This window comes from Eptatretus burgeri, chromosome 8, assembly GCF_056783735.1.
Source record: "Eptatretus burgeri isolate ZD-2024b chromosome 8, Ebu_testis_v1, whole genome shotgun sequence".
In the NCBI taxonomy this organism is placed as follows: domain Eukaryota; kingdom Metazoa; phylum Chordata; class Myxini; order Myxiniformes; family Myxinidae; genus Eptatretus; species Eptatretus burgeri.
The window spans coordinates 100,957,482-100,971,154 of record NC_140968.1 but is presented as its reverse complement, the minus strand read 5'-3'; the positions used below and the strand labels follow the sequence as shown (position 1 = coordinate 100,971,154).

General features: G+C 42.8%; 1 protein-coding gene across 3 annotated transcripts in view; it reads right to left on the bottom strand.

Moving 5' to 3' along the window:
- The window catches only part of LOC147022414 (E3 ubiquitin-protein ligase RNF212B-like), a 29,150-nt gene extending 15,612 nt beyond the window's left edge, over window positions 1-13,538 (bottom strand). Inside the window, exons 1-7 of one of the 3 annotated variants that reach the window (XM_085893292.1) lie at window positions 13,340-13,538; window positions 13,011-13,205; window positions 9,816-9,871; window positions 9,633-9,707; window positions 5,075-5,128; window positions 4,736-4,794; window positions 1,764-1,824 (exon numbers count right to left, since the gene is read on the bottom strand). In XM_085893292.1, coding sequence (XP_085749418.1) covers window positions 1,764-1,824; window positions 4,736-4,794; window positions 5,075-5,128; window positions 9,633-9,707; window positions 9,816-9,871; window positions 13,011-13,122 — 417 coding nt within the window. In that variant the 5' untranslated portion in view covers window positions 13,123-13,205; window positions 13,340-13,538. The remainder of the gene's footprint in view (window positions 1-1,763; window positions 1,825-4,735; window positions 4,795-5,074; window positions 5,129-9,632; window positions 9,708-9,815; window positions 9,872-13,010; window positions 13,206-13,339) is intronic. The other 2 variants (XM_085893293.1, XM_085893291.1) reach the window with 2 other exon arrangements.
- Between the last annotated feature and the right edge of the window lie 135 nt (window positions 13,539-13,673).

Here is a 13,673-nt window from a genome sequence, read left to right as displayed (position 1 = left end):
AGACCGAAATAAATAAGAGGAAGAGGTTTGAATGTTGCGCCACCATTGCAACAGCAGATCGAAAAAGACCATGCTTTTCAAGACAACATCTTCCTTGGTGATGAGGCCCAATTCCATCTCAGCAGCCATGTGAACAAGCAGAACATGCTATTTTGGACAGAACACCAACCGCATGAACATCTGGAACCAGTTTCTGCAGCGAACGTTAAGGTTTGGTGTGCTATTGGACAAAGCAGTATAATTGGACCTTTCTCCCTTGACAATGAAGCTGGACAAACAGTGACAGTCAACAGAGATAGATAAATGGACATGCTGCAGAGAGGATTCCTTCTAGCACTGAAAAGGAAGCAAGACCTCACTTTGACTTTGGTCATCTTCCAGAAAGACGGTTCACCACTATATACACTTAATGATGCTTTGGAGTTTTTGAGACATTTTCCAGGTGATCGACTCATTTCTCGACGGACGGATAACCCATGGCCTCCATACTCCCCAGATCTGTGTCCTCCGACAACGACCTTTCGAATTCCTGGATTCCAAATGCAAGAATTCTGTGTGTGTATATTGTTCTGTGTGTGTCATATAGTGTGTGTATGTATAGCTCATTGTTGCTTGTTGAAACATTCCCTTGGGGGGGGGGTCCCTCAAAGCTAAAGTCTGCGAAAACAACCCGCACACACTGCAGGAGTTGAAAAATAACATCAGACGGGAAATCGGATGCATACCAGTTCCCGTTATCAGCTGAGTCATCGGCAAATTTAGTGTCCGTGTGGCAGCTGTCATCCGGAGGCGCGGTACTTGAATTGAGCATTTCATTAACTGCCAACGACATTGCTCATTGTTGCTTGTTGAAACATTTTTTTCACTATAATAAATCAAACTCTAACTTTTCCTGTGAGACCAAACTGTCAGACCAAATAAACCAAACTTTCTAACTTTTCCTCTAACTTCTAATTCGACAAAAACAAACAAAATTGACCTAAAATAAAAAAATATTGTCGTTAAATAAAAAGTTGCACATCATTTTGGCCCACCATGTATAGGATTAGAGATGAAGGAGGAAAAACAAGGAGCTGGTACTCTCAGTCCCTTGCCTTTTGGGTGGTATGAGGAATAGATCTGTGCAATATGAAAGATAAATCTTGCACGGTTTTTGAAATATTGCACGCACAAGCCAAGATGCCAAGATGGGTTTCATGGCAACATAATTCAGCCATGATATAATCAGGTTGAGATAATGTCATGAGGAATATATGTCTGCAATATAAAAAATATATGCTCAACGATTTTTGAAATATTGCATACACAAAAGTACATGGAAGGGTGATTGGTCTGTCGGACGGAGCTCATTTTAATGTTCTCCGTCTCTGACCTTATTGGAGGGGCGGGGGACAATAAACTGACCAGGGTGGACGAGATGAGCAAAGTGGAAGGAGGGGATTGTACAAGGAGAAAGAATTTGAGAATAAGTCGTGCTCGGGGAAAAGATCAATGTGGAAGGCTTGTATTCGGGAAGCATGATTACAGGACGAAGGGTTGTCAGGACCAGGAAGTATGGAAAAGAAAGTGAACAGGGAGTAAGAATTATAATTATCAAGGAAGTGAAATAAGAATGGGACATGTAGATGTGGTTAGGCTTGTGAAATAGGTTGGGGATCGAGGTGGGATTGGGACAAATGGATCACAGGATGATGTTGATATTGATAAAAACATAGTGAAACATCAGCTTTCACCAACTCGTGATGAAAGAACCCGATGTGTACCTTTGCCATCTTAATCGCATTTTTGAGCTCAGCATTCTCCTTTTTCAGCATCAGAATCTCTCTGACAACACATCAATGCAGCAATAAGAAAAGGGTTCATTATGACGGAACAATTGTAACGCGTTATATTGTGAATGATGCTGCCTGTTAAAAATAAACAAAATGTGAAAAACAGAACTGAATGATGGACCTCAATCTCAAACAAGACATCAGAACCATCTCACGGAGCATCTCCTATACAATTGATCCTGTCTTGCTTTCCAAACTATAAGCTAATGATATCCAGAACTCCTTCATGGACTGTCTCAGATTTCTTGATTTTATCAAAGCACTATTTTGAAAATGACTTCCTCCTTTAGACAGGTCGTAACAGCCTCCCCCTCTACCAGTCTTAAGGCCCGGTCACACCTTGACGTTTTAGCCAGCGATGGAAACGTATTAAAATGTATGTAAAACCCTGGCTTACGTTGAACTTTTGATGTTTTTTTTTTAAAGATTCGGACGTATTCATAGCGACTTGGTCTTATGTATAACGCATTGGTAACGGACACAGAACGTTTCGTTGTGTTATAGATAACTTATACCAACGAATGCTGAACCTGTTGTCGGCCTACACAACCGATGCCCAACGATAGTCTAACTTAGGCATAGCGCGTTGCACGCATCGCCGACGATGTCGTGACGTAGCCTATTAAAAGGCTGACGCACAACGATTCGAATCATAACTGCCGTAGAAATGGAAGTGTCAACATCGCGGTCACACCTTGGCGATCATGCCAGCGTATGCCGACCTAAGAAAAATGTGTCTAAAACGTTGGGGCACGTCAAATACGGTATGAGTAAGTTTGGTATACGTGAGTAGAACGCTAAAGTACGCTATCATACGTCGTAGTAAGTAGAGTACGTCAAGAAATTTTAAACATGTTCAAAATTTTACGAAGTACTCGGCGTATGACACATGTTCCGCATGCGATGGGGATAAGTTGTACACACGATATGCGGACGCTTACACACGTCCACAAAGGCTACTTATAAACTACTCATAAGTCGAAACACGTCGCGGTAATGTCTTTTTTACGCGAAACTTATTTCTAACTTAAGTTTGACGTGCTTTGAACCAATTCTTTACGTAGTCCCAACACACATCGACGTATGTAGACGTATTCCAATGACGTCTTCCGGTCGACAAAAAAATAAATTAATGTGTTTCTAGCTTACAACTGCCATATAAAGATGTGTTCCCAGCGGTTTTGGGAATTGGTATATAAAAATGGTGTTCATAAAAGGGGAACCCAACAGTGTTTTCGAGTCCTTTTTGAGTCGATGTCCATGTCAGCAGTAACAGTATCAGTATCAGTATTAGTATTAGTATTAGTAGTAGTTTGTTCATGTTGGCAGTAGTAGGTGAGTGTGAGGGGGAGGGTGTGGGTTATGATGGATCGTCCTTGCGTTTAACGATTTAACGATTTAAATGATAAACTAAACGATTTAAATGGCTGCAACTCCGCTATTGAAAGTAGACGCTTGCGCTCAACAATTGGATTTTTTTTACACTCAACGACTTTTAAATGGTACCACTCAGCTATTTTCATTGTTTACAATGAACGATTTAAATTGCTGTCACTCGCCTTTGTTTTTTGACGCTGGGGTTTTGAAATTTGAAACGTTTCTTCTGAACGTGTTAAAACGCTCAAACTCGACTATTTTAAATAGACGCTGCCGATGGACAATTGGAATCATAGCCAAGCTAGACATCGAAGTGTGAACATCCTCGTCATGCCGAAGAAAAGTTTGAAGAATGCTGCAAATAAGTGTCCTGGCCGTGGCCGTGGACGCTGACGCAAGGACGATCCATTATACCGACGTCTTTCAGCCTATGAGTAACTTAAAAGTAACGTCTGTCGACGTGTGGCAACGATCGCGTAACGTGCCAACAACACGTTAATCATAGGTAGGAAATAAGTTTCGGGTACGCTAAACATTACCTCGGCGTGTCTCAACTTATGATTAACTTACAAGTAGCATGTGTTGACGTCTGTCAACGATCGCAGACCGTGTATACAACTTGTGGCCAGCGTAGCGGAACGTGTGAGTCATACGCCGGCATACGTCGTGAAATTCAAGCATGAAAAAAATTGAGGACAACCAAAAAGTACAACGTTTAAAGCCAACGTACAACGACGTATGGCAGTGTTTTTCAGCGTGCTCTCAATGTTATCAAAACTTACCCATAACATATTCAACGTGTGCCAGCGTTTTAGAAAAAAAAAATTCAAAAATCGGCATATGTTGGCTAAAACGTCAAGGTGTGACCGGGCCTTTAGAAAATAAGAAAGTGGTAATATACCTGCAACATATTTTAATTTTAAAAAGTCCTGCATTCTAACGTTCTCCATATAAGACTGGCTGGTAAATTCCCCAATTTATTTCTGTGGTCCTCTGGCTCTGGAAAATCATATCTGAAGGTCCTGATGTAGTTTTAGAAGAAAGATGCATTGCACAAGACCTGATTATCCTCCTTGCCAAAGAGGCATGGAATCAAAAGTACAACTTTATCCATTTTAGCAAGTGACGTTTGAGCTTAGTGCATCCAAAATACAACGTGTTGTAAGAGTATGTGAACAATTTGCAAGATGTGGTCGTAAGAGAGCTCATGTCGAGTAACTCGGCAATGAGTTGTGTGGTTTTGGTTTCATTCCCGCAGGAATATATTCCAATTATAAAAGTGTCTTCGCAATGCCTAAGATCGAGCGTTGCACAGTGGAGCACACACACACACATCTGATTGCATCGTTGCAAAAACAGGAAGGAGACATTTCATGATTGACATACAAACGATACCCAAGGTGTTATCAAGTGGAACATGTGCATGTTAATGTGAGCATGGTGAAAGTACGTTACAAAAAATAAGGGTCAGTGAAATCAGAAAGATGTTTGGGAGGTGCAGAGGACTTTTGGCATGACTCTCATACCTTTCATACCGCTGGACTTTATCTGTCAGTTCTTGACACGTTCTTTCCATGTTTGAACACTAAAACAAAATTTTAAAACACACACACACACACACACACACACACACACACACACACACACACACACACACACACACACACACACACACACACACACACACACACACACACACACACACGGATTTGAACCTGAGTTCCACAAGTATCGTGAGTCATGGTTTCAGATGGGAATGTTAAACGGACAAAACCAAACCGCATGTTTTGTGTAGGCTTCACATGAAATGCATAGTTTGTTTCAAAGTCAAAGTTGAGGCCTATGTAGGATAAATGGACTCTTACCTTTCTGTAATAAGTGAATAGTTTCTTTCTGTGATTTTTTTGGAAATCCATTACCTGGTTGTAGTGGGATAGTATGAAATATGGATTACAAACAATACATTTTAATGTTTAAGTTTCAAAACAGCAATTTTGTTCCACTGTATATTCATGTATGTTAAATTAAGTTTTAAATTAAAATCAAATGCAAAAAAGTCAAACTTTACATGTAGCCACGACATGATCATATTAGCCCACTCTCACAAAGCGGGGATAAGTAATTGGTTCACTCTGTCTGTCTGATTTTCTGATTTCGCACCCGCTGTCTACAAACGTCAGTTTATGATCGAGAAACAACTTCATTTGAATTGAATGTTATATTTTGAAGACTAATCATAAAACGAACCTGAAGCTTTGCTGTATATTGGCTCTGAATTTGGCAAATTGTACAGATCTCATCTTACGCACGTGCACAAAGGATTCAGGTAATTATTTACTCTGGCAGTCAAACAAAAGTGAAAATCATTCCAAACAGAAAACTCTGTTTTTAGGGACATGGTTAATGACACGAGCACCAGGCACGAAGAACTAATGTAACGTGTTAGATATGGTGGTGTAAAAGATGCTGCATCAATGGTGGTAAACTTCTGCTATGTTTTTTTTTTTCTGCAACCATTAAAATCTTTATTTTATTTCAATTTATTTATATACTTGAACATTAAAGAACACAAATTGCAAACACTTCCCCCAAGCTCAGTGGTGTGCTACATGTGTGCAACATCCCTCAGATGGACATTAAGCTGGGTGTTCTGCTTCCCAGCATTAGTTGGTGGACGCTGTAGATCCCACGGCATCTTGCGTGAACAGGAGATAGACATACCTGGTGGTGGCTTAATGGTTAGGATGGCAGGCTCAGGATCCTAGGGTCATGAGTTCAAATCCTTCCTATCCATTGAATTAATACCAGGTGGGGTTGACTCAGCCTGTCATGCTTCCAAGGTCAGCAAAATGAGTACCAGTTTGCTAGGCTGATTGAGCCATTTGAGTATCCTGCATCAGAGTGGTGACCCGTCCAGGATTGTGCCCAATAGTCCAGGAGACTGCTTCGGCAGCACCGACGCTCTGTACAGAGTATGGTCCCAATGGATGGATGGAGACGTGAGTTATCACAAGCACCAGGAACATGATTACAAATTCCTTCCCAAATCACCTTCAGTCAAATGATGGGCCTAGCGAGCCAGTTTGTGACAGACTGAGGGCAAAAACATTCCCCAGCCAAATCTCACTAGGTAGGAATAATTGAGACCAAAAAGAAGAATAACAAGTACTGTATAAATCTTTTGTCATGTGGCTTTTTAGGTCATCTCTAACGAGATGACCTAATAAAACCAGTCTCGATGTCCGTACGTCTGTACATCCCCATTTTTCCTTCCGATTTTCTTGATGTTTGGTATGTGGGTAGATGTCGATGACGGATGCACGACGGTATGACCTTTGACCCGATTGAAGGTCAACGTCAACGTCAAGGTCACTCCAAAGTTGCGAAATCGTCCATTTTCAAAATCTATCTCCTCCGCTGTTTATGATCCGATCTTCGAAATTCCTTCGGATTCTGATAATATGGAACAATATCTAAATTTGGTCGGGCCGGTTTTTTTTTTTTTAATTCGTCCTGGTTATCGAGTCACATGTCTTCAAAGTTGGAAAAATCGTCTATTGCTGTAGAATTTCCGCCCGTCAGTGTGCGAACGACCGTGTCTAACCAATAGCGGTCGCTTCGCCCACCGAACGGACAATCCAGTCGCGGCTTTCCGGATCAACGCCGGAAACCAGCCACGGGTGTGTTTGTAACCACACCACAACCTTGTCCACACTCTACCCGCTCTACAGGGTCCGATTGCCAAATCTTCGATTTACCTAATTATTCGCGCGGGTAGGTTACCGAGAGATTGCACCTCAACGGGACCGCTTGGAAACGAGCCGCTTAAGCAGCTCGCTTCCTTTTGGGAAAACCGAGCGGGGTATTATTGCGCAGTCCCGTTGGACCTGATCACTTTACCGGCTATTTAAAACCAACTATATTCCGAGTGCAAGATGGAGCAGTTCAATGAAGGAATGAACGCAGCAAACAGGTTTACATTCACATAAGGACATTTATTATAATAAAGCACGTATGCAATTAAACAAGGCAGAACACGTATGCAATTATACAAGCAACAAAAGCACGGCAAAAGAACTACGACCGTCTATACGAAATGCAATGCAAACATTTACAGCACACAAAGCACTTAACAATTTCCTACTTATGAGACGGGCCCACGGACACACGTACGCACACACACACACACCCAAGAAATGGTGGCAGAGGCCTTTAATAACGGGCTCCAGCTCGGAGGGCAGTTGAGCTGAAACCCAGAACCTATCTCGAACTTCTCCACCTCGTGTGGTCCTCAAGTTGTTTGGACCCGGGCTCCAGCGACAGCGAGAGCGAGCTGGATCCAATCGCCATGAGCCGCGATCCTTCCCGAGCTCCCGCGAATCCTCCCGCGCTTCTCAACACGTGCTGGTGAGACGAGGCGCTGATCCTTCCCGTCGATGTGTCGCTTCTCCGAGGAACCATCTCCACGAAGAGGTCGATGAGTCGAACCAAGCCGGGAACCAAACGGAGAACAAAGAGCTCCACGAATCAAGAAGAAGAAGCCACCACTCGCAGCTCGAGCCGAGCGACCGGCTTAACTTTCTTCCAAACAGGGCAGCTTGAAGCAAAAAGCTCTCCCGAGCCAAGCAGAAGCTGAAGCTCACGGAACCATCAAAGCAAAAAGCCTCCTCCCGAGCCAGGCCTCAGCCGAAGCTCACTGAGCCAGCCGAAGCAAAAAGCTTCCGAAGGCCTCAACCCTAACCCAAGCCAAGCAGGACCCGAAGGTCTGCTGAGCGACTACTCTCTGCCGAAGCAAAAAAAAAAAAACTTACTACTCCAACTCCCTTCTCCAACTCTGCCTGAAAAAAAGAACTTCTCTTATCCTTCCCCCGCTCCCGGCGTGACTCATGACTCATGCCCTCATGCTCCATCCCCCGCTCAGCCACGGGTGGGAGGGAGTTGTTGACATCATGAGTCACGGGATGGCAGGGTTCTTGCTCTTCGCAGAAGAGGGGGAGGGATGTCTCCATTGTTCGTTCCCTAACTATTAAATCGATCCGCAGCGCATCTTATCGATTTCTGAACATTTAAGCAATGCAAGGTGAGCTATCTCGGGGACAAGCACTTATCGACATAGCTGACTAAAGGAACCTGTATGTTGTGTGCAATCGAATTCCAAATTCGTAACAATATGATACGGTCAAAACAGAGATGACTGTCACCCCCAACCGGGGGTAATTTTTTGTTTGTTTGTTCACAATATTTCCATTTTATAAGATTGAATATCTAGTTTTTGGTTCACCAAAATATACAGCAATCCAATATTTTTCTTGCTCAGTACAGAATTGTTCAGTATGGTATGTGATTTTTGCTTTCAATTATTCAATATATAAAATAATCTCTTCAAACTTTTTGTTAATTAGTGCATAATATAATTCTGTTTGGTATCTTGAAAGATATTGGATGGGTGTTCGCGGGACAATATCATAGCTCTTCGGTTAGTGTGTCCATCAGAGGCATTGCGAGTTTCCAGAAACGTTTGGGGCACGTGCTGCATGGGCCAGTGCCCAACAACATCCCTGATGCTCAATTCAGAACCGTCTGGTTTAATTTACACCTCTGAGGTTGAATCTCAATAGAACTGTCATCCTGATGCAGCGCCAGCCGGGGTGCTGCATCTCAAAGCATGCTGTCATTCAGGTGGGGGTTGGTAAATGCAGCTGCCCCTCCCCCCTTTCTGCAATTAGCTTGTCGACATTAAAGATCCTTCAGTATATCTCAAAAAGGGTAAGCCATTGTCTTCAGGTTCCCAGGATAAATTTAATGCTGAGCGATTCTCTGACGTACAGAAAGAGATGTCTGTTATGACGGAGGAAATGGCTGTTATTCAGGAATGGATTCAGGACAACAGCTCATGAGGGCTCTTATGGTGTTTGTAAGTTATATATTGGTTTTGAAAATCCATTCACATATTCTGCCTCAAATGCATGTAATTGTCGCTTTTGAGACTGATGAATGATCAGACTGAAACGGAGTGGTCGGTCGGTTACCGACGAAGGTTGTTCACATATAACATGCAAACAATCTGGTAACTTTGTTTATAGTGCAGGAGCTGCTGCCCAGACAGGAACCACAATGAGATGGCAAGCAGTGTAACATGGGGGCAAGGAGCCTCCAAGATCATACCACTTGCTACCTGCAGTCGGCAGGAACTTGTAATTTGTTCAGGATGCCGGCGATAGCTTGTGCACTCTTCACGAAGGATCTTTAACACCCACCGACTAACGCTCGAACACGAGACACACCAGGGTGACGGTTTACATCTTTTCCGAGATTTGACGCAGCTGGTGAGATGGCCCGGAGGTAAGTGCGCAACATCGACACCACAACACAACCTCTAACTGCTAACACACACTCCTTATCAATGAACATCATTTCAATTACCTGGAGAATGACTTTAATTTGCTTCTTTATCGTCTCGTCTGGATCATGAAAAAAGATGACATTTTCAGGTTTCATCTGAAATGTAGAAAGGAACACATGATTTGTTTGGGTATGTATTTGATCACATGAACACCTATTTTATGATTAATAGGTATCGTGTAGAAATAAAACGCTTACTCTTACCGTTTCAGATATTGTCATCGATTTACAATTCCCACAAGAAGTACATTTCTCCGTGACTGCAAACAGAGGATTGGAATATGGATGAGACCAAGCCATGTTGTTTTTCATGTCATACAGGATTATTTAAAATAAAATAAAAAACAGCTTCAAGTGATTTCCAGCTTGTGTGTACAAACAAGGGGCCATCTATTTATTAGGTACACCAATATGGCAGAGTTTTAGTTTCACCTCCATCCTTCATACTCATCGTATTGCACCGGTACGAAAAGTCCGCTCCCCCCCCCCCCCAGACCCCAACCCACCCTTTGTCACTTTCTCTATGGAGCACATTTTGAACTTGCTCTTCATGATTTAATGAGAGATCAGTTGCCTTTATTACAGCCAACAAGATCCAAAAACCACTAAAATTATTAACCGAAAGTATATGGGGCACAATTACTTACAGTGGATGCTAAACGGACTGTGTCAAACAAAAGTGGAGATTATTGGAGTATGGTGAGGAAGCAAAGAATTGCTCAAAACGTTATTTATTTATTGTTAAGAATTTATTTTCCAAAGACTGTACCAGTCATTATATCTACTTGTATATTGCAAGATAATAAAAATGTTGGCCAATCTCAGACTATTATGAGTACATATCTCATTCCAAGAACATTTTCAGTAATATGAGATCCCTCACAAAGAACTTCAACACAGGGGGAGGCCATTAGGCCCATCAAGCCCATGCGATGGTCGTCAACCTCTGGTTGCTTGTATGTGGTCTATCCTTTTTAAATGCTGAGTGTCCAGAAAAGAAGTAGCGTGTACCATTTTTACGGTCTTTGGTATGACTCAGTTGGGGTTTGAACCACTAACCTCCCAGGTTCAGAATGGACACTCCAACTATTACACCACTGAGGTTGCACCCACAAGTCGTCTCAACATCATGTTATTCAATGAAGATAAAGCCATTTCCACCAAGAAAGGTCCACTGAACAGTGCCGTGATGGCTCTTCTTCACATACAGTGCCTTCAGAAAGTATTCACACCTCTCGACTTTTGTCACATTTTGTGCTGCAGGCTGAATTTAAAATGGATTAAATTAAAAAAAAAAACATCGTCACCGATCTACACTGAGTAAGATGTGAGACAGAGGAGTCGGCCCAGAGGGGAGAGCAGCACTCCATCAAGCTGCGGATGAAGCCCTTGCAGATACGTAGAAGTTCAGTTGTGCCAAGGAAGGATTTTGTACGATGAAGGATGCCCAGCTGGCGACTGGTATTGAAGGCCAACCTTGAAATGTAGTTTGCCCATGAAAGATCATGGCTGATAGTGAGACCCAGGAGTTAATGAATGACTAAACTTGCTCAAGAGGATTGTCAAGTAAGTTAATAGGAGAGTTGGCCAGACAGTCCTTTCAGAGAGAGATAGTGAGTGTGAGATTTGTCAGGATTGAAAGAGATATTCCAAGTGTTTGAGCATTCTGTGATTTTGTAAAGTCTGATCCAGATACAAGAGTAGAATATCTCAACAAGTTATGGACAGATGCGGATGAAACTTGGTGGACAGGTTGGTTGTGTGAGAAGGACGAATTGATTAGCTTTTGGTGAAGATCCGGATCAAAATCCGGCCTATCGGTGGGATACAAAACATAACCTGTTCAGCCTGGTGGAGGTATGAGCTCTACCAAGTGCTGTTCTAGTTATGTCATGCAGTCATGTTGGCTCATTTCCTCACAGAATGATGGAGGATGGCCAAGGGCAAATGATAGCGTGAAAAGGATATATATGTATATATGAGAGAGAGAGAAAAAAAAAACAGAGAGAAAGAAAGAGAAAAAGAGAGAAAGAGAGAAAAAGAAAGAGAAAGAAAGAGAGAAAGAAAGAGAGAAAGAAAGAGAAAGAAAGAGAGAAAGAGAAAGAAAGAGAGAAAGAGAAAGAAAGAGAGAAAGAAAAAGAAAGAGAAAAAGAAAGAGAGAAAGAGAAAGAAAGAGAAAGAAAGAGAGAAAGAGAAAGAAAGAGAGAAAGAAAGAGAAAGAAAGAGAGAAAGAGAAAGAGAAAGAGAGAGAGAGAGAGAGAGAGATAGAGAGAGATAGATAGATAGAGAGATAGATAGATAGAGAGAGATATAGATATAGAGATAGAGATAGAGATAGAGAGGGTTTTTCAGAGATGTGAGGTGATACCATCCAGCCAAGTGGCAGAGGTGGAGTGCTGACAAAAACTCCATCTTCTCAGGTGCAAAAGAAAGAGTCCAGGAGCAGTTGGGTATGTCAGGGATGGGTGGGTTCTGAGAGTGAGGGGTTGGGACTCAAGATTTGGAACAAACTTAGAATCAAGGGATTCAGGTCTTCTTCACAAGCAGAGTTGGCTGTGATGCCATTTGAAGAGAGGGAAGGGATGGAAAGGTAGCATACTCCAGGGACAGACTTGACAAAGCACCACGAGGTTTTCGAGGTGGGAGACAAGTTTGAAAGTTCATTCTTGAGGTTGGACAGACGTTGTTTTCTGGCTCTCCTGAGAGTGGACACACGCTTGTTTCGGACTTTTTGGAACGCGCCAAGATTGCCATCGGTCGGATTTGCCTTCCAGGAGGAGAAGGCAAGTTGTTTCAGAGGAACTGCGAAGGGAAGCATAAAACAAAGACAAGATATTATGAATCTGTGCATAAGAGAGGGAGCAGGTTTCTGTTGAAGAATTGCTGAGTTAATAACAGGGCTAGTAGATATTGGAGACTAGTTCGTCGAAAAGAGAGACGGTTGCTTGCAGTCCCTGCCAATCTCTTCGAGTGAACTGCCAGACTCGCCGGCGTTCAAGCAACTCTCTGAGAACAGGGAGAGAGATGACTCTCACAAGAAAATGTTTCGGCAGAACCAACTCTCTGGAACACGAAGCGGGGGTGGGGGGGGGGGGTAAAACGTTGATGGAATGCAATGCACGTCTCGTCCGATGTGTACATGTCAAACCACGTGCTCCCTTCATTGGCTTTGCTGTTAAAAGACAAGACGTCATGCTCGGTGTTGTGCGTTCGTGAGATTGGCGCCATCTACGGGGCGATCTGGAAAAGTGGATTAAAGACTCGGTCGTGGCAACACGACACGGTGATAACTGTTTCAGGAAGTTGATAGGTTAAGTTCGATTAAGGTTAACTCGTTTGAGGTAAATGTGTGTGGAGGTCGGTCTCGGTCTCGGTTTCGGTCTCCTCTCCGTGACTGACACTGTTGTACGCAGGTGTGGCAAAGGATGTGGCCGCAGCTGGTGAGCATGAAGTTCCCGCCACCGGCTTCGGGCTGTTTGAAGCACACGTTGCAGTGCATCCAATCGGCCATTTCTCGAAGCAACGTGCGAGCCGACGGTATATCCTCTCAGGCTTCGTTTATGCGGCAAGATCAGCAGCACATGGATATCCTCTCTGCCGATTTGGGGGGGGGGGGGGGAGAACACACACGACAGTCTCTGTGAGAATAACACGATTATAATGAATTAATGAACGATCGTACAAACGGAAACACCTCAGGGTAAAAAAAACCGTGACAGGAAATGTACCGTCGACGTGAGGTTGAGGCGAAACCCCCAAATGTGGTTCATCTCGTCGACTCGGAGAAGGGATGCGATGACTGAGAGAGATGAAGAGAAAAAATAAATATCAAGAGTCTGGTTTTATACTTAATTTATAGTCAATAATTGTTCTACTGTTATTTTCGCTTGTTTTATTTTATTTAATCTCTGCGCGACAAATGAGACTTTGTCTGAGGAAAATTATGGCGGTGTATAAGGGACGTAACGTTTTTCTCACTCGACTTTTTGGATTTCGTTTAAAAAATACATCATGTGGTTTTGAAAGCATTTTTGTTCGTGTATTCGATAATAATTTGACATT